The sequence below is a fragment of the Necator americanus genome, chromosome X (assembly GCF_031761385.1).
Source record: "Necator americanus strain Aroian chromosome X, whole genome shotgun sequence".
Taxonomy (NCBI): Eukaryota; Metazoa; Nematoda; class Chromadorea; order Rhabditida; family Ancylostomatidae; genus Necator; species Necator americanus.
In genome coordinates this window covers 19301759-19329705 of record NC_087376.1, presented here as the reverse complement: position 1 = coordinate 19329705, position 27947 = coordinate 19301759, and the positions used below count along the sequence as shown (strand labels likewise).

The 27947-nt window shown below is 42.3% G+C and overlaps 1 protein-coding gene across 2 annotated transcripts in view; it reads left to right on the top strand.

Moving 5' to 3' along the window:
* The window catches only part of RB195_024189 (uncharacterized protein), a gene marked incomplete at both ends in the record, with an annotated part of 49716 nt that overhangs the window by 20154 nt on the left and 1615 nt on the right, over positions 1–27947 (top strand). For both annotated transcript variants that reach the window (XM_064211873.1, XM_064211874.1), the window contains 3 exons: positions 5641–5747; positions 17144–17230; positions 24858–25004. In XM_064211873.1, coding sequence (XP_064067754.1) covers positions 5641–5747; positions 17144–17230; positions 24858–25004 — 341 coding nt within the window. The remainder of the gene's footprint in view (positions 1–5640; positions 5748–17143; positions 17231–24857; positions 25005–27947) is intronic.

The window sequence follows — 27947 nt, the reverse complement described above, 5'->3', positions numbered from 1 at the left end:
TTCTTAATTTTTGAAAGAAGGCACAAGATTTCCAAGAGTGGTAGTTAGTCTGTTTTACAGCTCAAACTTTTCTCTACAGAACACATCCTTTCTTTTCGTTTTGCTATCGTTTTTCTAGGTTTTTTTTTTACACCAAGCTATAAATGTTTTTTCAAAGTTCTATTTATTGTTTTTAATTTGAATTTGAATTGTCTTTACTGATTTATTAGAAAGAGATTAGAAATTTATTAGAAAGAATGAGGGAGGGTCGTCTTTGGGCTGATCCTGTCCCAAGTACACGCTTGACCGTGGCCTCGAGCATCGATTCAATTGATCTTGTTCTTCTCGATGTCTGTCTCTGTAAGTCAACTCCTTTTCGAATTGCGGAGAAAAGGGATTTGAACCATAGAAGCGTTCGTGTTGTTGATTATATATATCGATGCATCGTGTAAGACGCGTCTCGACAATTTTCGATTTTGTCAGCATCACGCTACACTACTCCTCATAGCAACACGAAGAGCTCACAAAGTAGTGTGGACAGATTCTGGATCACAAAGGCTGCGGGTTACACAAGATTACATTTGCGCGACTGAGAAAAGGAACTTTTAGCTGCCTGGGTCTATTCGAACTAGTAAGATCTATATCTCTCCATAGGTGCGATAAGGAGAAGGCGGACCCTCCTCAGGTGAAGGGGGTTTAGCTCATGGGGTGCAGCTCAAGAGAAGGGTGTCCTTTCGCCAGCCGTCTAAGAGTGAAGGGGGTAATTTTGCCAACCGTTTAAAGTGAAGGAGGTCCTTTCCCCAACCGTTCAAAAGTGATGGGGGTCAGAGCACCGGCTCCGACTATCGCATCTATGTATCCACCTACTGTCGGTGTAAAACGTTTGGTAACATAACTGTGCGCTGGATTGGATCTCTTCTTTTCGTTTCTTTTATGTTTCTCAATATTGTCTGTATAATATTGCACAAATATTCTTACATAGTATTAGCGAAGCCCTTTTCCTTTAGGTTTATCGTTTGTTCTGCTCCTAGGTTGCCTCTAAGATCTTCGTTTTTGAGCATTTAACTACTGTCCCATTTTTTGCGTACGATTTTCATTTTTTGTAGTCGTAATACTTAGCAAAAAAACCGTTTTCGCTAGTTCAGAAGTTTCGGCTGATTCCTCAAAGACCAGTTCGCAGTAATGTATTTTCACCATAGGAAAAAATCTGCATTAAAGGCATCACCTCACGAATCTGGGGTGGTACGGGTTTCAGGTGGGTTATGCCTGTACGTGGTCGTAGATTGTGGGGAAGAGGGTGATTCCGTCATTTTCTCCTTGTATCAGTGTGACAAACCTGTTTCTTATAGAGGCTTTTGTTGCAATGCGGAACGTTTGCGCCCCGCCCCGCCTGCGATTCGTCGAAGAGTGATTCCTGCGAATTGCAGGCGGGGGCACAAGAGTGGCGCGCTGCAAAAAGGACGTCATAAAAAACCAGCATTCCGGGGTCGTCCGTTTTCGCTGATACAGAGAGAAATGGATGGAATCACTGTCTTCCCCACAATCTGCGACTCCGTTTAGGCATAACCAACCTGGAACCCCTATCATCTCAGATTCGTGGGGTGATGCCTTTAATCTGGCTCGCTTAGAAGTTTTACGCAGGCTTCAAACGTACAGTATCCGTCTAGCCGTTTACTATAATCACTCTCTAAATTTATGACGAAGAAGAACAACGTTGAACCACGGTAGATATCGAAGGGTAGAACTATGATTGAAGTTAGAAATACTTGGATATTGCTTGTTCGCTCCTTAACTTTTTATTCAAACTCTTCTTTTCCCATTTGAATTCTCATTTCACTTTTCAGTATACTAGAAGTAATGAATTAGTAAGTTATTATGTAATCTCGTTCGACTGGTTTCCTGCTCTGATCGTCTAGTAATATGAGAAAAATGGCTTGCAGGAGCACGGTATCTCCGCAGGCACATCTTAAGGTCACAATCCGATGGATGGTCGCCACTATGCTTACCGTACCGCCGTTTGCAAGCATCGATTTGTTGCCTATCCTTTACTTCGTTTGTTAAATGATGGTTACCTCTCGTCATTTCACGAATCCCAGATGGAGAAAGATATCTCAGCATTTCTGCGCTAATTCCGTCGTCTCCACCAATTTTTCTACTTTTTTTTTTCTGGATTCCCGATCGGTGGTTCTTCGTTAACCGCATATTTCGGCCTATGAACATGCTCGATTTCAAGAGCTGATGGCGCTTGTCGTTTCGACAAGGTCTTGAAGTGACATCTCCAGTTTGGTAAGGTTGCTTCACCGACATCCAATCCATTGGCAGTGGTGAGAACTGGAGAACATCTTTTAACTTTCCCGTTATACTGTTTAAATAGAGCATAAGCTTCCCGCGAGTTCTTGCCCTCAAACGCCTTTTCAAACTCCTTGGCTCCTGACGTCTATTCGTTTTCCCGGTCTCTTTTCAGATAACGACGCAACTTTCTACTCCGACGCTTTTTCTGGTTGAAATCACCGGTGTTGCGGGTGGTATACACAGAGTTGTACGTGTCTCTTTTCTCCACAGATGCAAAGGCGAACTCCTTCCGCTACAGTAGAACCGGGAGCGTTTTCTTTGCAGCGTACTGGAGGCGCTTTGTGAAGGATTCTGCATCGCAAGGATTCTTCTTGATCCGCATTCCAAAATGAACATACACTTAATGGTGGAATTTCGTTCTGCATTCTTCGTCTTTCAGACCTGCTATGTCGATTTTTGATTGAGGAGGAACTCCTCGGTTTCTCTTGTAAAACCGTATCTTGAAACTGGGGAGGACTGGACGCGGTGGTCAGAGTCGAATGCGACGTTCCAGACACCTCTAGATTTTCGAATATTCTATTAAGGAATGTTGCTCGTCAGAATGTAGTCGAGGTGAAATTTTAGAGTCCTCATCTTCTGTGTGCGCTGCTCTTCAGTATTAAAAGTGGTGATGTCTGCCAAGCAAGCTGATGGCATCGATGATTCTTCTTTAATAAGGAAGCGATGCTGAGACCCGTCTGCTGACATAAGTCGACCAGGTGGTTGCTACAGTCCGAAGTGCGTTTCGCTGGATTATACCGGTTTCCTAGCTTATCGGATTGTTGTTCAGGTCCATGTTCGCATTCGCGTCGATTCTAACAATAACACCTGTTGGCTGTACTTTAAAAAAAGTGGACGTGGAAACGTTTCAGAACGCATTGAGTTCATCATAAAACGCGTCACTTTGATAGTTTTAAGCCGTCTCCGTAGGTGCGTGAGCACTTAGCATCCAGTTTATGTCCTTTGCGATAACGCAGTTGTACAAAGAGGCTTCTTGACGAAGTTGAGTCAAACCCCTTCACCATTTTATTGTGGTCGTTCCCCACAGCTAGCGCGCAGCCCCTTATCTCATTTCCATTGGCCTCCGAAGCTGATGACGGGCAAATTGCTTGTTTCCTATAGCGCAGCAAACGCCACGCAGTATCCTTGAAGCCTACGCAGGGCTACTTGTTAGAGTTCATTCGACAGTATTCGGCAGTTCAGGTAGCAGTCAGACTTGTATACGCAGTCTATATCGTTTGATATGTTTTAACCGTTAGAACGTTGTTGGAATATTCGGCATCAGCTTAGCAATTAAACCTTTTGAGATTATAGGTACAAGCGAATGTCTTGATGCATACATTAATCATGTTCTAGTTTGTAAATACTGAAGTGAGGTTCTCTAACATTCTATCCGAAGACTTCGAAGCTCAGTAAGATTTGAATTGGGAAGCCGTACAGGCAGAGGTTGTTTATAACACCAAGTACTCTCTTATACTTTCAGGCAAGTATAGGTTGTTCGTAAGGTTATGCTGCACTTTTGACTAGTCAGTGAAAAGCAACAAAACGAGATAGAAATGTGAAATCTTCACCAAATAAAAGGAAAAGGTTCCGTTTTATGTTGCGCAAGCAGGTGATGATGCAATACCGAACTGCGCAGCTGCAGATCAGCCCTTGCCCACGCCAGTAGAGCTTTGGACGGCACGGAGGAAAGTACAGTGTTCTGTAGCTTGCTACGTTCGAATACGTGAGCAGAAAGCAATGTGTATATCGTCGCGTTTACAAAGAAGCGCCAACGCATACGAATAACATTAATTGGTGGGATAAGCAGTTAAGGGATACCGGTGGTTGGTTGGAGAAACACCGTTCTGTTAGGCCATGGGTAAGTAGAGAGACTATATGGGAGAGAGTATCAACTACATTAATTATTTATAGGCAGCATACCATGAATTTGACGTGGTGAGAGAATCCGCGGAGAAGACTAGAGATGCGGCTGTAGATTGCGGGATGAGTGGTGGTTCCGCTACCTCTTCTTAATCGTCATAGCAAACGGCTTAGAAGATAGCGTTCTTCACGTCGATTTCAGTTGCAATGCGCTTTCCTTGTCTATGTGCCGCGTTCGAGTGCTAGCGGTCGAAGATTAGTGATGTTTTCTCACTAGCCTATTCAAGTAAGACAGGTGAATAAGCTGCTGACTGAACCGGTAGAAGTACACATAGAATCGTTCTAAACTTCTTCGTAGGAACTAAAGTGGTCCACACACGGTTTTTTTACGACGATTAGGGAGAGATGAGCGGAACCACTCCTGATCCGCAATCTACAACCATATCTCCAGCTTCTTCCGCGGATTTTTACACCACGTCGAATTCGTGGTATGCTGCTTGTAAAATAGAGTTCACAGACGTCATTGGCTCTGTTACACCAGACGTCCTTAACCGTACGTGGGAAGAACTTAAGTATTGTCTACACGTGTGTAGGGAAACAAATGCGAGCAGCATCGCACTGCGCTGAATAGCTAAGAAACATGAAGAGTTTTCCTTTTATTCGGTGAAGAGTTAACATTTCTACCTTGTTTCATTGCTTTCTTGTGACCGTCAAAAGAGCATCATGACATTACGGACTTGTATATTGCCGATGCTGAGAAAGCTTCATTAGGTGATTTTTTTTATCAGTACGTGAATTGAAGGCGAACAAAAGGTGAGAATTTGATTGTGCAGTGGAACTCCCTACGAATTGTCAGACATTCTCATCGTTAGACTAACCGATCATTGAAGTCTAATGTTTCTTTCTTCCTCCCAAGTGTTCCTTTCACGACATCTTTTGTCGTTCGGAATTTTCATCTAAAGTCTAAATAAGCAGGAACCATAACAAAAACTCGGAATGAATGTTATTGCACCGCTCAGGTGGTCGGAGTTCGTGCCGCGGCAATGTTGTCGTTTCTCATTCGCCACCTATGGACGTTCTCTGAATTAGTGGAACTATCCGATTCGTTCTCTCAAGTAAACGGGTCAGAATAAGCCTGCAACGTGAACGCCTAGACTGCTCACAATCCGTCATGCAAATTAGTATCTATCTATCTTCGGTGTCCATATCATATTTTGAGAATTTTTACTTCCAGTGATACTTTTAGGTTCGCCTTATATTATAATAATAAATTTCATATTACCTACACTCTGTGCTGCATGATACCTTTCCCACGCTCGACTCACCCAATTATGCCGCTCAATCACTGTTGCGCCCAATCTGAACTGTTGTTGCTGTAACTTTGCTGTAAAAGCATTGTCTACCTATACTCATCAAAACGATGTATGTGTAGCAGTTTTAAGTGAATCCTTAATCACTCTCCTTCAGACATCTTCGAAGATTTACATAACCCAGCAGCTGGTGCTGGAGCACTCTTGCGTGGGTTAGCTAAACGCAAGGATATTGTCCAACCAGTTCTTTCTTTTGCTGTACAGGTAAGAGTTCGTCTTTTCCTTTTTTTGCAGTATGAAGAACTGTCGGGGGATTGTGTTGTCGATACAAGTAATGATAGAAAGGGAACTTTGGGAAGGAGGTACTTTGGTGGTGTTACTATACCATTAAGAAAATCTTATCTCAAACACCTGTACATTTAAGATCGAGTGGTCTTTGTTTAGCTGTCAACGAACAATCACGAACTGGAGTCCATGAGTAGACATGCTGTAGCTTGGTAGTAAGTAGACATGCTGTAGCTTAGTAGCTGTATAGTGGATTGCAACGGGTCCCACGGCGTCGGATTGGTGCGTCGACGCCAGATAGCTATGAAATAGGGTGGGACGGGTCCCACGGCGTCGGATTGGTGAGCAATAACTTCGTGTGCATGCGCGAGGTGGTTGATGTTTCGTAGAGGCGGCCACTGCCCGCGTTGCATGTCATCTCCATGACTCTGCATGTCTATCTCCTTCCACGTTTGCCTTGGTTTGATAGCAGGCCTTCTTCAAAAAGTGGAAACACCCATACAAACGGCTGCTTAAATAGTAGCTAACAGTTTACATGATCTGAAGTGGAACGTTATCTTTATCAGTACGATGACGTTGCTCACGTCATTTTACGTCAAACATCATTCTGTGATAAATGTTGGGGGAAATCAGGAGGAAAACCCAGACTTCGAGAAATGCTCTCAATTCGTGTCTATATTATATTGGTATCGAAGGAGTGTTTGGAAATAATGTTCGAGTATTTCTCAAATGTGGAACTGACTAGTTTAGAAAGAAAACTGCGAAGAAAAAAACTTGCTTTGGTTTGTTATTAAGAAAGAGGAAGAAAGCGTTGTTTGAATAACACAAATCTAATCTCACGTCAAATCTCTCGAAAATTTGCTCCAAAAAGCATGTTTTGCTGTTTGTGGTAAACTGTGCTCACATACTGGAACTTTTTATTCAAGGTTTACCGCTGTTGGAATTTCTCACGATTGCTAATGGACGCTAGTTTAGTAGTGTTGAACTTATTGCAGTTGCTCATATCTCGGTCATTAGATTTCTATCTCTGCACGATCTGTTACTGATTCCAAAAATTGTTATTTTTAATTCGATTGTCCTGTCTTACGTCGACGACCTGCAATGTATCCACTTTGCCTGAAGTGAAGGTGGCTATGCTTCATTTGGGTACAGAACGGTTCGTCGAATGGCGAACAGTGCTAAACCATTACGCTAATCACTTGTTCATGAATATTGAAGTATTCAGGCATAGGTGCGATAGAGACATCTTCAAGGTGAAGGAGTTTGTATGCGAAGGATGTCGAGAAAAAAGTAACAGTTTAAATTGGGAATCGTTAAATATCCAAATCAACTGTACTGCCGTTGATTTTCGATCTATTTGGATGAGCTTCAGTGATACTATCACTCCTCTCGATCAATGTTCAAAGGCGGGTGCGGGACAAGAGGTGCCCGTGAAAACCGGCTGACTGCTCCTGTCCTCCCTTCAGCACCGCGCCCTTCCGCATAATTACGGCTGCCGCTCCACCAGCTAGATATTCTCCACGACCGCCTGATATCACCTACACCCCATCTCCCTACTTCTCTCTGATCAACGCCGCGCGTGACGTTTGCGCCGCGACAAAGTGGTGGATAGTGCGAATTTTGAAGGGAGAGTTAGTGAAAAATGGATTCCCGCAGCGAATTCTAATATACGGATATAGTAATCTAAGCGCACATTATTGGGAATGAAAGAGAAGAAGTAGATCCTTCTATCCAATATAACTTTACATAAGTAAAAATTATCTTAAAAGATGCTACAGGGAAAAGAATAACATGCATATATTTTCACACATCTCATAATTTAACACATTTCATGCCCTAAGTCTTCTATATAAACTAGCAGTGCATAAGTATGTGTTGGTCACGATGCCATTCAACGAATTCGTGTTCAATTTTCAAGTGCAGCAGTTATAATAACAGCAACTTTATACGCTTATTACTTTGTATATATTCTTTAAACTCCTTTCTACATTTTACCTTTTCAAAATTTTACCTAGATATGATGTTTATATATAGCGCATGTCAAATGTTTCAATACTTGCTTGTTTCACTTTGCGACCAAGCAAAGCGGTTGTTGACGGTGGTGCGATCCATTTCATTATGATATTCTCCACCGAGTCGCTTCAATGTTTAGCGGAGAGAATTTGTGAGTTGTCATTGATGTAACCATCTGTTTCACTGATCAATAGACGCCTGACCGTGTGCCCGGATGCGACATTCTCTAGGTGTTTTTTTGGGGCAAGCTTTAGCTTTGATTTTCTACTACACTGAACTCGTAGGAAGTGACTCTTACGTTCAACCTAGAGAAGAGAGCTGAAATTGCGACCTCCCTTGGTCTTAGTCACCATTTTGAACGCATGACGTGACCATTACCGTCATGCGCTCGAAGAAAAAAACCACTAGCTAGTTTGATTATTGGTAGCGGATTCTAATGTGAAATTCTTCTGACACTCTCTTTGGGCAAAATCGGCGTTGAAATGCTTTGTAGAAGGTATGGTCTTCTTTTTAGCTCTTCTTTTATTCCATATATAAAGCTAATCTTCGCAGCTTGATGTTGTAGTGTAGACGAAAAAAATCGTCAAAACAGAGTGATCCGCATCTTCTTATTCGTAGACGTTTGTTTCGGGTGTTGGGTTTGTTATTCGGAAGAATCGTAGTTGGTGCTCTGTTGAGGAAGCCGACTTCACCAACTCTGCTTCTGCGTGTTTCGAGGGACAGTTTTTCTCAAGCATAAACGTTACTGAATGAGCGGTAAGTCGGCGGGTCGTCGCGTATAGTCCGATCTGATGTACTCGGTTTGATTGGTTTGTATCGTCAGTTCTTTAACAGTTGCCTTCGTACAGGCCTTGCATGCGCGAATCCTCTTCCAGTCTCTTTCATTTCGACAGCCTAGATGATTCTTGCCACTCCATCTTTCTGACGTTTTTCCGAACTCACGAGTCTATTTTTTGTTGATGTCTGAAGAAGGGTTATTTTTTAACCTGCTGAACTCTAGTGCTATAGGGTGAGGTGAACTACATACTTACTGTTTGTATGATGTAGATACTGTACATTGTTTTCTTTCAAGACTTAAACAGCTGCTTGGCTACTGCTGGTTCATGATATGCTACAATAAACGCGGAAGTGGATGTGGTGTGCCGGCGGACAACACGCGGGAAACATCAGCATCTTACAGCGCGGTCGAAAGAGGCCGCAGAGAAAAAAGAAAAGAAAAAAGTCCTCGCTTCTTCAGTCACATTATGAAGAGAACAACAGTCCGCATTGCACAACGTCTTTTGAGGAGCTTACAGGATCCGAGAAGGAAAAGGTAATCTAGCCGAAAGCGGATGTTCTGGATTGAGGTGATGGAAGAAAACATGAGGGCAGTGGGTGCGTATCCTTAGGTACCCGCAGCCTCCGCGACAACCTATGCTTGGATGAAACGACTGGCAACGACAATCGTTAATTGCGCTGCGCAGCGGTTAATATCCTCAGCAGAGCATTGCGCTGCGTATGCCTTATGCGCCGTCCATCACATCGTCCATCTTCGGCCCTCATCGTCTAATGAGGTGCGAAACATGCCTCGTAGGAGCATGTTATCTCTGGTTTTGCTTCTGTATATCGATCGCTTACGTATAGAGATACATCGAATGATTGCACACGAAATCCCAGAAATAAAAAATAATGGAGCTTTATTTATGCAAAACAAACAAGTCGAAACTTTTAAGTCTCTTGGCTTGAGAAGATGGAGCAAGAAGATGTATCGTTTAATTCCATAATATTTTGTAAGACTTCACTTTCTTTGTGATTGATGAATCTGTGCAAATACTGTCAAAGAGGAAGTTCGAACAGTTTTATTCGAGTTAGCCCTCTACGCATACACAGGTCTAGTTCAAAATTTAATCGAAGCATGAAATGATGAACATCCCTTCGTATGCGCTCTAGTGCTTCGTTGGTTCAAAAAGTTCGGTGTTTGAGTGAAAGATTAGATATACATTTAAATATACACACCACTTTAGATCCCTTCAAAGAAGTTCTTAAAAGCAAGGCAAAGAAGTCTCGGCTTTTTGCATAAAGGAAGTTCTTGGTAGAAGAAATAAAGTAGGGAAAATGAATATGGTCTTCTGTAGGCACTTATTTGACTGCAAATAATCAACTATGGGTACCTAACGATTGCCCCCAATAATTTTCTCTAGCAGTTTTCCATGTTTCTCTGCCTCCCCTCGCTCCTCATCACTCTACGCGGTACACACGCTGGAGCGCTTTGACTTGATTTCAGCCATCTCTGCCTTGAGGCCTTTAGTGGCGATATTCGATGATCAAGTTTATATAAAGTGAAGAAGCAGCAATCAGCGTGTGCGAGTATTCGCGTCGGGCAGACGAATCACAGTTAAATCACTTTACATTACAATACACCACTGGGACGACAGGAACAGGGAGCACTGAAGCCTTGAGTGTCTCAGGGATTCGTTTAGTCTTTTGTCCTCCACCTAAGAACACTCATAACTTAAAAAAAAAGTTTTCTTGTTATACCAGTGAGGTTTAGGTGAAACTTTATTATTGACCTGACGTTTCGACAAACTCATCTTTATCAAAGGCCTGAAAATGGTTCGAGATCTTTGATGCCATGCATATTCCATCAAACTCCTCTCTCCTTGCCAAGCCTCTATATCGTTCTAAGTACACCGTGCAAGAACTTCAAAAGAAAAACAAACTGACTATTCTCACCGACTAGCGGGGCTGGTGAACCACCGCGTCCTTATAGATTGTCACCAAGGCGAATGAGATCTACGCACTGTGCAGCATCCTTAAGTACTAATGTCTAGATAACGTTAAGGAGCTGCATGTGGGATAATCCTATCCACAGTGTTACGAATGACATGAAGTCACTGGTAATTGATGAACACTCTTTTTGTTATTCATGACTGGCTTCCTGACGGAAATCCAGAATGCTCCCAATGCCTTCTTAGCATATATTTCTTTCTCTTGCGCTAATATCGTAATTTTATTTCAAACTCATTTCCGTCTGCCACAGATGTATTGTCGATATATCGATGATTGCTCTATTCTCTTTCTTTGAATTCTCTTCGTTGCTTACGCTCCAAACGTCAACACACAACCGCTCCAACATAAAGCTACGAAGAAGACCAAGCTCTGTATGAGGAGGATCTAGAGAAGTTTCACAGGGAGGAGTGCACCTTCTACGAGCTTCTACGAGTTTTATTTCCACGGGAAAATTATCTCTAGAACAACACTTGAGGAGTTACACATCGAAACTCACCGTCTAGGATGGAACGAACGAGACGTGCGGGCTCAACGGACTTAGGGTCAAGCGTGCGAAGGGATTTCCCCATGGGGTGGTCGCAGAGCGAGGGGGGTCGCAAGGGAAGTGGGTCGTGAAGGAATGTGTAGTGGGCAGTAGTGAATGGAGGATAGCATGATAACCAGGACAAAATATTACGTAATATTAAATAATTACATATATTGCAGAGTATTCTATTAAGTTTGAGGGGTACGCAGTAACATGGAAGTAGTAACATTTTTAAAGATTTACAACGCGTTGATAATGTGACAATGGGACCACGTAGATTCATCGCCCCAGTGAGCCAAATTTTTGCAGTAGAGATAGAAACTTGAATTTCCTAAAAGAATTGATGAATTCAATTGTAAGTAGGTTTCAGCAGTTTTAATGAGGATCTAGCTGAATTTCACGGCCAAAAAAGCTCGGATTCTGTCACATTTTAAGGTCTGAAAGATAGCAAATAACTTCGTGATAGGAGGACTAGAGAAGTACGTTGGATGAGTTTTAATAGAGAAAGGTTAGCCTTACAAAATAGTAATACCGTTGTTTTTTGCGATTTCCTAAGCTTCTTTTTTTGGAATTTGGATGGGAAAGAGTTGAAAATTTTTCAAGAATACCGAAAGTACGCGGAAATAAGAAAATCTGTTTATGGTGGTTTCCTTATTACCTCTATCCGAACATATGGGTGATTTTTAACCCCCCTCCCCCCCCCCCCCCCACGTTTTTGCTTTGGTAGGAGAACTCGCAAAAATCTCGACTTTTACTCGCGCGCCGAAAAGTGTATGATCGTGAAACGTCTAATGACTCGGACTAATTTGTTGCGATGCAAATCACCTTCCCGTATTTTGTAGTCGAGGATTTTCTCTTTCAAATGATATATCATGCAATTTTCAGAGCTCCGCCGTTTTTCCTAAAATATTTCCAATTGGAAAACAAAATTAATACTTTGCAAAAAGCAGTCAAAAACAGCAAGAAGGTAGTCTTCTTATTACGAAGTTATTTGCGATCTTCCGTACCCAACAATGTGCAGAGAGTACGAGCTTTTTCAGTCATTGAATTCTATTAAATCCACTTTTAAACCACTAAAAACTACGTTCATTTAAATTCTTCATCCATTTGAAGTAGTTTCAAGTTTCCAACTCTTTAAAAAAATTGACTCAGCGGGGGCTTGCGCAACTTGAGCTTGCGTCGTCGAAATAAAATGTTGGTTTTTTTTTCGTTGTTTTTCTTTCTTCTGTAATTCGAACTGTGCACGTGGCTCTTTTCTTTTTCCGTCGTATTATGGTCGTATATCATGTTGATGACTATTTAAAGATATATCAGAAATTTTAGAATAAAAATAAAATAAGAGAAAGGTGAAATTTTTTCAATACCAGTACTTTAACAACATTAAGCAAATTTGTTTCTTCTACTACTTGGTGTGTTAACACTTTCTAATAGTGTGCCTGCGAGGTTTTTAGATAGAACCCTTTATTTGCCTGATATTTCGGCTTTCTCGCGGTCTTCAGAAGCCTAAGTAGATGTTGATTGGAACAATCCTACGTTTATTCCGTCAAGGGTCACACCCTGGGTCAGTGTTTCGAGAATCGTTCAAGATAGTGAAAATGGAAACCATATACGTTAAAACAGACTTACGTACTGTTCAACCGGATTTCCGGCAGTTGGTTGCGCGTACTTGTCACTTGATCAGTGTACCAGCGAATGAATATTGCTGTGTGTGGATCACCAGCGACAATATAGATGATTTGATCCATACACATACACATACACATACACATACATACACGCACACACGATATCAGGCAGTTATAGGTCACAGAGCGGTATAAGTGGCAAGAACTTATTTGTTATCAACTAGTATTCATTTCTGTTATTCATTGAAGAGTTTCTTTTAAGGATCCAAAACGCCTCCAACGTTTTTCTTGTCAATATTTCTGTGTCCTGATCCAGTATAACGCATTTCATATCACAATCGTTTCCATTGTTGGCCTCATATTTATGCCTACCATGTGGTGTTATTAATCCTAATATTAAATATTTGGGATACTGCGTTATTGTTACGTAACTAACGCAAAGTTACAGCTATGCAGGTACAGCATATGGTTTGTTATTCGATCCCCGCTGCTTCCGAAACCAGAGAGAACGTCCCAATCAGTACTTTCTCTATTTACACGTAACTTCGATACTAAGAAGTATACTTTTACGTATACTTTTCTTAAGTTTCAGGAAAATCTAATTATCTGTCATTGTCGAAGAGTAGAACTCCCTGCAAATACTAGCAAATAGGGTTGTAATGGATGTTGGATTTTCAGCTTTTTCTTTATGTTTGAAGAAAAAATAGAGCGTCTGAGATATACGTATGACGAAGTTTCTACGACTTGGGAGCCTTCAAGTCACTCCTCTGTCCATGGGATTTGTGTCTTCTTTCTGTTTATTCGCAGTCCTATCCTCTTCCCTGCTTCGTTCAATTCGTTGAGCATCGTTTCTGCTTCACTGGTACTGCTCGAAAAGAGAATGTCGTTCGCGAAACGAAGGTTCGAGAGAAATCTTCCATCAACGTATGCCCCTTTCTTCCCAGGAAAGTGACTTCATTATCCATTGCAATGCAGCCGTGAACAGCTTCGGCGATATAGTATCGCTTTCCCGTACCCCCTTTCCAATGGGTATGCTGGGGTAGCTGTATCTTCGTGTCTTCGTGCTGCATCGATCGTAGCAGTTAGCTATTGTCCTCACATACGACGCGTCCACACCTTGATCGACCAGCGCTGACAGTAAATATAAAATCATGTCCCGGGGTTGTGCCAGGTTTCATGTTCCTGATAGCGACTCGTACTTCCGAAGGGAGAATCCGTGGTGGAGCTTCACCAGTGGGTACAATCGGGTGTGACACAGAAGTTGAACGGAAAAGGTTCAAGTAGAACCTCTCCGTAATGATTTCCATCTCACGACGAGAGGAGGTGCGAGTCCCGTCTTCGCTCAGCAAAGCTGCTGGCGGAATATTATATTTCCAGAGATTCCCGCTGCACTTCTTTAAACTCGTTCTTCTTTGTGCTGCTTCCAGAACCTTTTGCCTGTATTTCGAGTGATCCTCCTGCAACGCTTTTCTGCAGCTAGTGTTAGTGCAGCTGTTAGCTACTTCCTCCAGCACATCGTAAAACGCGTGCAATTCGGATTCATCAGCTGTTGATATTGGTGAATAGCAGCTGATGATACTGATGGGTGTTTGACGCAGAGGGCGGAGGCGAAGAATGGCCAGACGAGGTGACAGGATGACGAGTGTACCATCATTCATCTGTCGTACGTCGCTCCTTCTGCACTTGGTCTCCTGCAGAGCAATCACGTGTCAGTCGTGCGTGGGTCGCATTTGTCCAGAATCAATGACGTCCTGAGCAACCTGAGATTTGATCGCCTCTACCGGTCGCAATACCGTCCGACGTTTGAGACGGCAGGGCTCTGTGTGCAGAGTACTGAGGCAGTGAATATGCTGGAGTGGCAAAAAAACTTTTCCGCAAACTAAGCAGCCCTGTCACGGCGAACTTACCTTTTACCATAGATCGTCGCCCAACCTATATGGATCAGGGAGCCACCTTGCGTCATTTTGCCAAGACAGTGGTGAATTTTAGCAGTGGTTTACTTTTAGCTAGGCTTCCGATTCCGAGAAGTCGGAATGTCGGATGTGTCGAACTCCTTGTCAGCTTGGGAGACCCTGCCGGAGGACGAACTTCCGCTGTGTACCGACCGCATTTAGACGCCCAGAGTCACTTCCACGCCACTATGAGGCGGTAAACCGTTGTGGAGGATAGGGTTGAACACACTATTTGTAAACAATATTTGGAACTGTTTGCGCTTCAGTTGAGTGCTGAATCTTACGTCGACAAAGGAAAGGTGAGATGTAAGGCTTAGAAATGGGGAACCGTCGTTTTCAAATGGGTATATCCCATCACCGCATTTCACCATCTTATTATGAAGCAGAGTCTTGGCGATTGTAGTGATAGAGAAGCTGGTGAAAAGACTTTGGTGCAGACTATTTTACATGTACATTTGTCATGTAGTCATTGTTAATTTCTCTCCCACCTCATGTTCTGAGCTGAAATGAGCTGTATAATTCCGTTACTCACTCCAGAGGTAACATCAAAGAAGAGCTTCGCATGTTATCTTGAACCTCTCCAGTTGAGCTTATACCTTTCAGCAACGTGGGAGATGTTCGTATTTGAACAGTATTTCAATAAGAGGGTAAGTTGCGAAAGAAGCAAAGTCGAATTTTAAAGTCTTAGCTTTATATCTTGGAATCCCACGCCTGATTTATTTCTCCTACGAAATCACCTACCCCTTAATCGCAAAAACACGTTTTTATATTACCTTAAGCTTGACACGAGCTCAAGGGCAGCAGTCAAGAGATGGCTGTGCCATATATCCAAGGAAGTAGTGAGCGCTCTACGCGGTTCCTGACAGGGTGTCACTACAAATTCATTGTTATTTTTGCCTACATTCCGCGGTTGCCCTGCCCATTTCTTTGCTACAGTGCGTACGTTTTGCTATTTGATATTTCTATTATTTGAACATACTAGTGCTCATAGAGAGTCTGCGAAGGTGAAACTTTGTGAATACACATAAAACTAAGGATATGCTATGCTATTTGAAAATGTGGGCGGAACTGCTTATTTTGCAACGAGTATGAGACAGCGTCGATCAATTCCTCTGAGTTGCGTCTGCGCATTCGACTTCGTTTCTTGTTCGTTTGAGATTCACGAACGCACATTTTGACTTGCGAGGCCGATGCTGATGTCATCAGTGATTATACCTTCCCAGGCAAGTTAGGCACCAATTTTTCGACTTTGGAGGCGTAAAAGGTTTGGTCGGTACCACGGGTGTTTCGAACCATTGACCGTGCAGTCGCAGCCTAAGCTGTCGTCGACTGCGCTACTCTGTCCGACTTTTTTTAGAAGGACAAAAAGCTCGAGCTTTTTCCTGGACTTGTACGCAACTCAGTAAATGCAATCTGAATACCGCCAAAAAAGGTCATGTTGCTTCTGTCGCACTTTGCTCTGAGCTAAATAGACGCAGTTACCGGGAGAAAAAAGCAGTCGCACGGCTGCAATGCGCGTTCTATCTAGAGTCGGAGCAGAGGGAAGAATGTATGTGCATTCAGCAGAGACAAAAGTGGTGTCATCCGGAAAATTATTGGGAATGACTGAGGAACGCAGATGTTCTCCTTTAGATCATCGACACATTTGTCACGTCACCAGTACGAAGAATAACTTCTTCCAACGTGGTCTTAGTGGATGCTATGCTCAGTGCAGACAGCTTCAGGGATTCGAAAGGAGAGACGCAAAACCTATGGCACTCAGATTGTTTCAGTAACAGTTATTTTTGTTGGAGCAAAAGTCTTTTGAAACCCTCTTGGATCGAAGATCACATCGTTTGGGTCCGAATTGACACCTTGATCCTTTTGGAAACCGTTGTCGTCTATGCGATCCTTTTGCCGCAGGTTTTTTTTTACAGAATAAATTGATTTATTCGCTTACAGTGATTCTGTTGTATACTTCAACCTGGACGCAGTTGAATCACTTGGATCATACTCTTCTTGTGGCTCTTTGTTTTTGTTTCGTGCACGGACGTTTTTAACTGTTTCATACAAACCCCTCTGAATAAGAACAGAATATATTTTTAGTGGGTGGATGTGCTAACAACTTCAACTGGCCTCCTTAACCTTTAGATTGTAGAGATCATCAACTACAGTCTTTTATATACTTTGGAATACTACTCTGCGATAGACCTGAACAGTAGGTTCTTACATTTATCAGGAAGATCATCGGTCGATATTTTACCTACCGATAGCAGCAACTCTCGCGCAGTCAGTTACCAATTTCTAAGCAGCAGTGATTTGACACGGAACAGTGTTTTTAAAATGTAGAGTTGTGCATTCATAACCGGGGCTCTGCTATTCATGTTCTTCATAAAGTTCATGATCTATAGACTGATCCCAAGTTGTTTGTTTATAGGTTGGTCGGGGTTGGATGTTAACGACGTTTCATCGTAATTTATTGCATTTATTGTATACCCATCAAGCTTTCAGGTATTACAACAATCTAGTAACTCATACGAGGTTGAAGGGGCTCTACGCATGATTGGAGAACTCAATCAGCACTTAACAAAAAGCAAGGTCAGTTCCTTCCGATAGTGAAGTTATCTTTTCTATGAGTGCCAAACTTAAAAACGGAGTGTTTTGGTGTCAAATTTCTACGCTATTTCTCTCCTTACTTAATTTTTATGTATATTATCTACGTTCTCAGCCGAAATCCTCTTACTTTTGGAAATTTCTAGATATATCCTATACAGGTCTCTGTTTGCAGTTAATGTTGGCTAACGTATTCTAGCCGGGCATATTTCGCCGTGCTGCTCACTGCTTACTCTTTATTTTTGTGTTGCTTCGCTCAGTATGTTTGGCGCATCAACTTTCTTACCTAAAAAGTGTTATGAAATGAAGCAGAGTGCAGTTTTACTACGAAGAATTTGGAGTGTGTATAGTTAAGAACACACATTCGGCGACAATTTCTTAGAGGAAGTGGCTGGCAACGATTATCCGTAGTTGCGCTGCGCAGCAGCTAATAGCATCTGCAGACCATTGCGGTGCCCACCTCATGCCATGACCACTTTATCGATCCTGTTCGCTTACGTAGCATTGACAAAGAAACTTAAAGCATCAGTAATGATTGATTATGATCAGTCTGGAGATTCATAGGAATGAGAAGCAGCAGCGTCAAACCATTGTTAAATTTTGAAGTTTGGCACTATTGTTGAAGTTTGAAGTAAATGGATAATTTTGTTCCTTAATTTCTAAGTCAGACTCCTATTTTCATATTTGAATCCTCATCTTACTTTTGAGTACATTAAAATTAATGCATTAATGAGCGTGCATGTTATTCTTGTTCGATTGGTTCTTTTTGCACAAGGTCAATGCATAGTAATTACTTTACTGAATGTGTTTAAACATGTTAAAGGCATCACCCCACGAATCTGAGATGGTACGGATTTCAGGTGGAGTATTCGTATACGGCATAGTAGATTATGAAGAGGGGGTGATTCCATCCATTTCTTCCTAATTGCCGTGAAACGGCCCGGAAAATGCGGCGCGTGCACAGGGCTTGCGCGCTCCAGTCGAACTCGTTGGAAATAGTGCGCCAGAACGCCTGAAGCCGTATCTTCCGGGCCGTTTTTTACGGTAATTAGGAAGAAATGGACGGAATCATCCTTCTCTCCATAATCTACGAATACTCGACCTGAAATCTGTATCACCTCAGATTCGTGGGGCGATGCCTTTAAGTACTCTCTGTCTCTGTGTGTGTATATGTGTGTATGTGTATGTGTATGTATGTGTGTATGTGTGTGTGACGAAATTACAAAAAATTACAAAATTCCAGAAAGCAGTGAGATCCCACGGCGTCGGATTGGTGCCTCGGCACTTGAAAGCTATAAAATGTGATGCGACGGGTCCAACGACATCGAATTGGTGCCAGAAACTAAAATCAACGGGATTATTGTGTCCCAGCACCGCTCAATAATTCTAAGCGTTGTGATGTAAAGTAAATGAGACATTGTGAACTGTTATATGGCCGCGACAGTGCATGCACTCAAATGTACGTCTCTCTCCGTATGCCCTCTTGCCTGTGGTTACCCTCTCCATGTTTGATGAAATCTTCATTCAAAGACTGGATACGTGCATGCTGACAGCAGCTTAAGTATTGGGAGCGGTCGTTAGGTATCCGCAGCCGAATAAGTGCCTGCAGAAGAGGCTGCAGGTAGCCCAGAGCAGGCATATCGTAGGTTAGCTCCACCATCACAACACTGAAGTCACGTGCCGTGGTTTGTATTGCAATAACGTGGTAGAGTTGACTTCTTGACTTCTTCTTTTCTTCTCGATTGTATTAGGCAAACGCAGCGCAATGTTCTGCTGACGCTATTAACTGCTGCGCAGCGCAATTAACGATCGCCATTGCCACTCATTTTCCCTAAGGATAGGTTGTCGCGGAAGCTGCGGGTACTTAACGATAACGATACGCACCCCTTAAATACCAGTTAGATGTTTACATGGTTTGACGTAGTCCCCTTATCATTATTAGAATGGTGATGGAGTTTATGTCAGTTCACGTTTGTACCGTATATTAGTTGCTGAGTAGAGAGAGGAAAACTTTGTCTAATACTTCAAAACATGCTTGCAAATTGCTGCGGCATCGAAGGGATATAGATGTGAAATCAAACTTGAATATCCTCTTATTCCTATTATAGAATACATGCTGTAGTGAAATTATCCCAAGAAAACCATCCACCAATGCGTACGTTTCTTTGAAAAAAAAAGCGAAATAAGTGTCATTTGAAAAAAAAAAATTCTGATTCTTCGACAGAAGTTTACTGGAATTGCTTCTGCTTTAAGTTTGTACTAACTGTATATGTAGCGACTGCTCTCCATATAATGCAAATAGAATACAATGGAAAGAATAAAACATTATGAGAGTTGAATGTTAAGTGATGACTACATATTTACCTCCTGTTTTTATAACTTTGACTGTGAAGAATTTTAAATTGTTTGTCGAAACCACAGTTTCCAAATGGTGTGGGTAAAGTTTTTCGAAATGCAATAATCGTAGGACGAAAATCACTTTAGATGGTGATTACCCTTTGCTCTCCAGTCTACTCAAGCACATAGAATACCAGCAACTCCGGCACTTCTCCGTTATAAATGCTATCCTAATCCTATGTCACATATTGTATAAAGCAGAAAATACAGTTATGGTAATACTATTTATTTGTTATAAACACCACTACAAGGTGATTTTACTTTTTAAAATAGCAACAAAATATATTGTTTATATTTTGAAATTTCTCAAAGTATGATATTTTGGAGTCACCCATATGCATTCGATGCTTACCAGGACAAGTATCCTAAGACTCGCTTGTCTCGCGTTGTTTTCCTCTTTTCTTGTCTGTTTGAGCTTACGTCACAGTACCTTTCTTTTCCTTAAAGGCATCACCCCACGAATCTGAGGTGGTACGAATTCCAGGTGGAGTATTCGTATACGGGGTAGTAGATTATGGAGAGGGAGTGATTCCGTCCATTTCTTCCTAATTGCCGTAAAAAGCGGCCTGGAAGATGCGGCGCGTGCACAAGGTTGGCGCGGTCCATTCCAACTCCTTGTAAAAAATAGTCAAAATAAGAACGCCCGAAGGCGTATCTTCCGGGCCGTTTTTTACGGCAAAATACGAATACTCCACCACCTGAAATCTGTACCACCTCAGATTCGTGGAGTGATGCCTTTAATATGTGCCACACGCACAAGCGACAGTGGTAAGAGTCGGTGATGCTGGAGTTTCGACTCTTACCTGACATCTGTGGGAAAAGGTGATGTTGTTGTGTTTTTGGGATTGTGACGGTATCATCCACTGGGATATTCTGCTTACAGGATCGACGATGACAAGCGCTGCCTATTATCTGCTGCTTGACACATCTCCAAAAAAACTCAGCAGAAAACATCGCCAAGTCATTATGCCGCTTCCGTATGTATGAAGATTCTCGAACTTAGCTGGTCCGGGGCCGCCCACGTGGCCCATCCGTCGTATTCGACAGATCTGTCCCCAAGTGGTTTTTACCTTTTCTGGTCGATTACCCATCACCTAGACAATAAAAAGGAGAAGAAAACCTCAAAATCCGCATTCGAAGGTTTTTCGACGAGAAATCCCTTGGTTTTTATAACCGTGATATCCACCAGTTGCACGAACGAGCGTATTTTTGTTAACTCTAATTATCTAATGGGGCGGTGTAGCGCGGTAAGAGGCTACGCTGTGGCTGCAGCATGATCTATCGGAGGTTTGATTCAGTCCTAGTGCTAACTAAGCCTTTCGTAACTCCGGGGTACCGATAAGTTGGTACCAGACATGTCTGGGAAGACAAAAGCACTAACGTGATACATCGGTCATCATCTAGTCCACGCAAGTCATTATACAGGGTAGTCACGCGCGTCAACCTCAAACGATTCTTCCGGTCGAATCGAAGTGAACGCAGTGGTCCATCCCAAGTGGATTGAGTAACGCCGAACACTTTAATCCTTTATCTAATGGTCAATATGTTGAGTATCTTTGGATCCTCTATTCAGTTCTTCCTTCAAATTGTTTTCCATGTTCATACAGCGTCCGAGATACACGTATGACGAAGTTTCCACGATTTGGTAGCCTTTAAGTTGTACTCCTCTGTCCGTAGGACTAGACATTCTTCATGAACCGTGTCTTCTTTCTGTTTATTCGCAGTCCTATTCTCTTCCCTGGTTCGTTCAATTCGTTGAGCATCGTTTCTGCTTCATTGGTACTGCTCGAAAAGAGAACGATGTCGTCCACCAAACGAAGGTTCGAGAGGAGTCTTCGATCAACACGGGTGCTCCTTTCTTCCCATGAAAGTGATTTCATTATCCATTGCAATGCAGCCGTGAACAGCTTCGGCGATGTAGTATCGCCTTGACGTGCGCCCTTTCCAATGGTATGGTGAGGGGGCAGTGGAAAAGCTGTATCTTAGTGGTGCATCGGTCGTAGAAAAGTGCCATCCTTGTACTCGTTCCGGTTCCCTCAGCAGCCTATTCGTTAGTTTCCCTTGATTACGTTGCTTAAGATTACCTACTTGGTTTTCGACCGCGCGCATCGTGGGTGCAGTGCGTTTTCGCGTACATATAAAAGAAAAACACTGTTTCCCACGCCGTTTTTCAGGGCGATTGCGGGAGTTGAGTGGGGCCACACTCGTATCCGTAATCTACACACCGTATTCTATGTTTTCAATTAGGTTTATCCACTACGTCAAATGTTATGACCTAACGATCTTATTAATGTTTTCGCTGTGTCATTTTTGAGCATATTTGAACCCATCCTGTTCGACATATTCCTAATCTGTAGGATTCATATAACTTCGACCACATATTGCTCTTCTTGTAAAGACTTTTGCTACATCGTCGACACTCTACAGATTCAACAACTGATATGTTGATGCTACTAGAACGACATCAACGGGGTTATTGCCCACCCAGTGTTCTTCGCATGATGTCATTGCGACATGACAAAATTGGAGCATCCATTACATTCTGTTGTATTATATCAGTTACCATTTCAAACAATGAAGTGTGTTCGACCGGCGCTCGGACCACTGCAGTTTTTCAATTATTATTATTTAGCAGCCTTATAACTTGGGTCAGTTGCAAGAAATTGGAACCCTCGACAATGCTCGTTTTTTTCAACTCTACTATCCACTTTAATGGTCTGCAGAGATATGAAATAATAAAATAATATTAAGTAAAATAAAAATATCAGGAAAAAAACATTATTCTTGAGTGAGCTATGCATAGACACCGAGTACCTCTCTGCTACATTTCGTTCAGTTTCTTGACAATAAACGCGTAGTCACTAGGATATACTAGAGCGCCAGCTTGTTCATTGCAGATGTTTTCTCCGGGATATTTGGATTGGATATTGGATCCGGCGACCCAGTGTGATTTCCTCTATAACATACATGCAGGCACCTACAGATATTCATCAGTAGTTTTTGACTTTTGTGCTGGAATTTCTTGCGAATTTCGCCGTTTCCATCCAACGTTCTATTCTCATTTTTTGGGCACACGAAAAGTTCCGACATGGGCAGTGATACATCGCTGACCTCTACTTAACGACGTAGTCAGGCGTAGTCAGGCGAGTTAAGGGATGATGGCGCTTACCAGCTTGCCAAAACGAAATTTCGCTGCGGATTTCCTATGACACATTTCTAACGAAACGATATCTTGCTAAAAACGTGAATATAAATGTTGGAAGTTTAGACGCGTAAAGGTTCGACCTTTGCATAATGGTTGGAAGCACTCGATTGACAATGTCAAGCAAACCCTCTCGTAGCTCGCCGCAGACAATCTCATGAAAATGCTCCTTTCTTTATCGCTACAACGATCCTATCGTACGAACCCGAAATTATAGCTCGCAGAACACTAGAGGCGTTTTGGATAAATGCAAAAGGTCCAAAAATGAGTAGAAAGGAAGAGTGCATAGCCGTGACCAACAAGTTGGCTCTATATCAGGATCTTTCCGAGTTTTGATCTATGGGGTCATACGCGGGTCGCATCCTAATTAGTGTTAGCGGCGCGATTCCACCACGCGAAAGTCCCCTAACATCATGTGCACACGGCTACTGCATGTCCTGCGTTCAGAGTTTGATGCGCTGGCTGTTTTCGTCTTCTTCTCTTGTCAATGACTCGCGCGCACCTAATTAGCGCGAGTTCCTTACTACTAGTTTTCAGAAAAAGGTAGAATGAATAGAAAGGCGAAAGCAAGATTGAAGTTCATTCCAAATTTTACGAATGAAGAGGTCGAATACTCCGGTCCATGAAGAATGCGAAAAATTAGATTAGATTAGACAAACAGCAAGGGTGGGTTTTATAACAGGCACATCTACAATTCCAAGGTTCGTCAGTGTGTTGTGGACGTTTATGAATAAGTTCTAGCCACTAACACGTATTTTTTTCATGCACATAATGAATTTTAACGGCTGCGCAAAAGTTGTTGACTTCATTTCCACCCTGGCGCTGGATTCATCCGAATTTATCCAACGAGTTCTATTTCACGAGTTTTATTTTATTTCATTTTTTTTTTGCTACCGATTTGTTCAAAATGACTCTACTTTTGTGTATTTGTAATAACGTGTTTGGTTGCCAGATATTTGCGATAGGTACAAGTTTCTACACTAAACACTAAAAAGTGCCAATTTAAGATATTGCGCAGGCTTGCAAACTTGTTGAAGGTAGAAAAGTAAAGGAAAAAAGTCAACTAGAAAGGGATATACTGACAAGTAAGCACATTCAAAGAGAGTTTTAAAAACTTTTTATGTTTTAATGTTAGTACATCAAAAAAGCTGCAATTAAATTTCAATTTTTGCATTTTTTTTTTTTCATTTGCAATTTTCCGAAGGAGGGTTGGTGTAGCACAGTCGGTAAAAGACGCTTAGACTGCACGATCGATCGTTGATTTGGAACCGCCGCGTGCCAATCAAGCATTTGAAGGAGAGATAAACAGAATCACCCTCTTCCCCACAATCTACGTTCCGTATAGACATTACCCGCCTCAAATCCGTACCATCCCAGATTCATGGGGTGATGCCTTTAAAGTCGAACTCGTAGACGCATGTCCATATGAATTGATCAACGCCGTACACTTTATCTTTATCCTTTTTTTCGAAACCAGCTGAAGAAATCTATTTTGATTTGAGTCATGAGAACATCCATAGTTTTGAAATAAGCGATTTTTCTTCGAATTTTCATTTTTTGTTTTCAAATTTCATCCAAAATCGTCGTATCTCGATTTACTGCACAGAAAACTGAGACGTAAAGATTAAGAGCAAGTGTGGACAGGAGAAAAGAGAAGAACTCGTCCAGAAATTACGCTTTTGTCTTCGGTGGGCATCTTTAGCGTTATTTTTTGAACTACAAGAGGAATTTACTGTGTTTGTAATAAAGTTGTTTCACGTATACTCAATATACAAGAACTACTATAGCGATTACAATTGAACAAGGTTGACGTGATCATCGTTTTTCCCTTTTGGACTAGTGCAAGTTTTTATTTTGTATGACTCAGATACTAGATATTTTGCCTGTAAGTTCTGTGTAAGCAGTCCACGTCAGCGCCGTAAGCCTAATCTACGGCAAAACAAAACCTAATCTATCTTTCGAGAGATTATAAGTGTGGTTTTTGTAAACATATGTACCTTTGTATATGTGCAGAAATACAAGAAGGATGTGGAACGCATGCTTGATGCTTTGGTTATCAGCCGTTTACACGACCCTTCGAAGTTCATTAGAGCTCGTGCTGCGTGGTGCTTGAAGGAGTACAGCGATACATTCTTCCATACAAAGTCCATTATTGTCAAGGTAACCAGAACTTCCTCTTTTTTGTTTTGTTTTTCAAGATCTGTTTTCATAGATTTATAATATGTGACTAGATGGATAACAGACTTCATTCTAAAGATCTAGATTAAATGGAAATTGACCAGTTTTGCCACCTAAGGGCAACACACAGGAGCATCTAATGAGTGCATCGTATGCGATGCGAGACCAACAATCTTCGTGTTTAACTAAGGAGTTTTCTTAGGCTTGTCTGATTAGAACACTACAGAGAGATGAAATCTGAAGATTAGTTTCTTTTTCCATGTAGGTCACCGGTTGTCTTTTTACGACACAAAACTTCCATTCAAAAAGTGCAGTTCTGCTTCGAGACCTATAAACAGTGATTTTGCATTTGAACTACTCGACAGATTTTGTGAAGTCTTCATTAAGTATAGTCAGGTCAAAATGACTTGACTTATGGTGCAAGCGATAGCATTTAGCGTTTGCGCGGTGAAGCGTCGCGCCATCCCGTGCTTGGGCTGGACGCCAAACACTATCTGCTGTGCTGTTACACGCTTGCGGTCAATTGCAAGCGGTTCAAAATCGCACTGCTTCGAATGCAACTGTCTACGCCAATAAAGCGCTAGTTCGTCCTTCCGACGCGAATTCTCATCTGCACATAAAAACTTCTGTACCCCAGACTTATGTATTTAAACCGACTCACTACATAGCATCCTATGGTGCTCACTTCCTCATCATAATCTGAGTTTGTTTATCGCATCGGCGGAATGTTGAGGTCCGGGGTAAGACGGACAAAGTATGCCTCAAAAACTTGATCAAGCCAGCGCTCTCCTATTGCTGGATCAAAAAGCTGGTGCAGTTGTGTGATGGGCCGCACTTGAAACGGTGCGGTAGAGCCTGCCGTTGCGATCGACATGAAGTTTTCTCTGTCTCCATTCATCATTGCTGCGTAACGGAGCGCTGGGAGAACTGTCAAGTCTAAAAGAGGCACGAAGCTCTCCGTCTGTCCGCTCCTGGTTGGTGAGAAAGTTGCCCATGCTGCTCTCATCCTTCTCACTAGTTCTTCCTTCGAGTCGTTTTCCTTGTTCATGGAACATCCGAGGTATACAAACGAAGACGTTCCCACGACTTAACAGCCTTCTAGTTGTGTTCCTTCATCCTTACCGTAGACGTTCTTCATAAGCTGTCTCCTGTTTATTCAAACTCTTATTCTCTTCCCTGCTTCGTTTAATTTCTCGAGCGTCGTTTCTAATTTAGTAGCGCTTTTGTAAATGGGAGTGATGTCGTCCGGAAGTTTGGGGGTGTCTTACATCAACTCATGCGTCCTTTTCGTCCTGAACAAATGATTTCATTATCTGCTGTAATGCAGCCGTGAATTGCTTCGGCGATATACTAGCCTTGTCGTAACCCCCTTTCCAATTGGTATTGTGAGGACGCGGTGGAAGAGCTGCATCGATCGTAGCAGTTAGCTAATGTCCCCTCATATGATGATCTCCACATCTTGGTCGACCGGAGCTGACATCATTACATTCCTATCTGAGCTGTCGAACGCTTTCTCGTAGTCAACAAAAGTTCGGGCAAGAGGCAGATGATGGCGGTACCAGCCATAGAGACTTCAACCTCTATGACCCTCAATAGGCTGCAGTTGAAGCCCTATAAAGTCCAAAATCCAAGAATCCAGCTTGAAGTTGGACCTCATCCACTGTCTTCCATATCCGCATCATGAACTTCGTGAACACTGTGCAAGACGCTCAGGAATATCTGACTGTCCGATACCCCACTTCAACCTGGACTCTTGGATTTAAGATTTTTTTAGGATTTCAACTGCACCCTGTTGAGGAACATAGACGGCAGTTTCGAAGATCTCTTCGGACACTTTTGTTGTAGATAAGAAGAGTTATCGAAGTCTGCCACTGATAAGGGATCCTCTTTTTCTGGAAACAGGACGTCATGCGTCCAGAATCCAGAAAAGGTGTGCATTACTAGAATTAAATAAAGAAAATAACCAGGGCAAAGAAAGTCCGTTGATATAAGTTATAGAGCTTGTTGTTAGGCTTCATGCTCTTGATCGCAACTCGTGCTTACGAAGGAAGAATTCGAGGTGGAGCTAGCGGAAGGTTTCGGATTTGACATAGGAACTGACGAACAGAAAAGGTTCCAATAGAGTCTCTCCGCAATGATTTCCATCTCGCTACGAGAAGAGGTGCGAATCCCGTCTTCGTTCAGGAGAGCTGCAGGAAGAACTTTTATTTGCGAAAGTCCCTGGGACACTTTGGTCTTGTCCTTCTTTGTGCTGCTTCCAGAATTTCTTTCTATCTGCATTTGAAGAATACCTGCTGCAGAGTTTTCAACGCCTGTTTGCCACTAACCATTCAATTTGTGATGCATTCAAATCAATTTTTATGCCTTTTTTCAAGCAATTCCTTGGTGACTTTCAAAATTCGATTCAAGTTTGTTCTGCGCAGCTGCGATCATCGATTCCTTTTGGTTTTGAACGGCATTTGCTACTAATAGTTCAGTGTGTTTTGCTACACATTGAAATCTTGCTAATTGATATTTTTCCGTTAGTTTTCGCATTTTTTTTTAAATGAAAACAGAGAAACTTTCAACCTTTTCGAACTTCATAGGTATTTTGTCAGGCGAGTGTAGCGCAGTTGTTAAGGGATTTGGCCAAAACTGCACGGCGAAAGGTTCGAAACCACCTCATGCTAACCAAGCCGTCTCCGTGTTCAATAAATTGACGACAGATTTGAAGGATAAGAGCACTGTCTTCATGTGTGTTGACTTACCTCTGCAAATCACCATAGGCCAGGCACGCCTTCCTAAAACCGCAGGCGATCCTAATTTGAAATCGAATGTGTCGCCTCATTCCACGCGGATTTGAATAGCGCAAGACATTTTGTCCTCCCGAGAACTATCGGTGAAGCCAGTCGCTCGTGCTGGTTGCATTATAAGTCATGCTGGTGG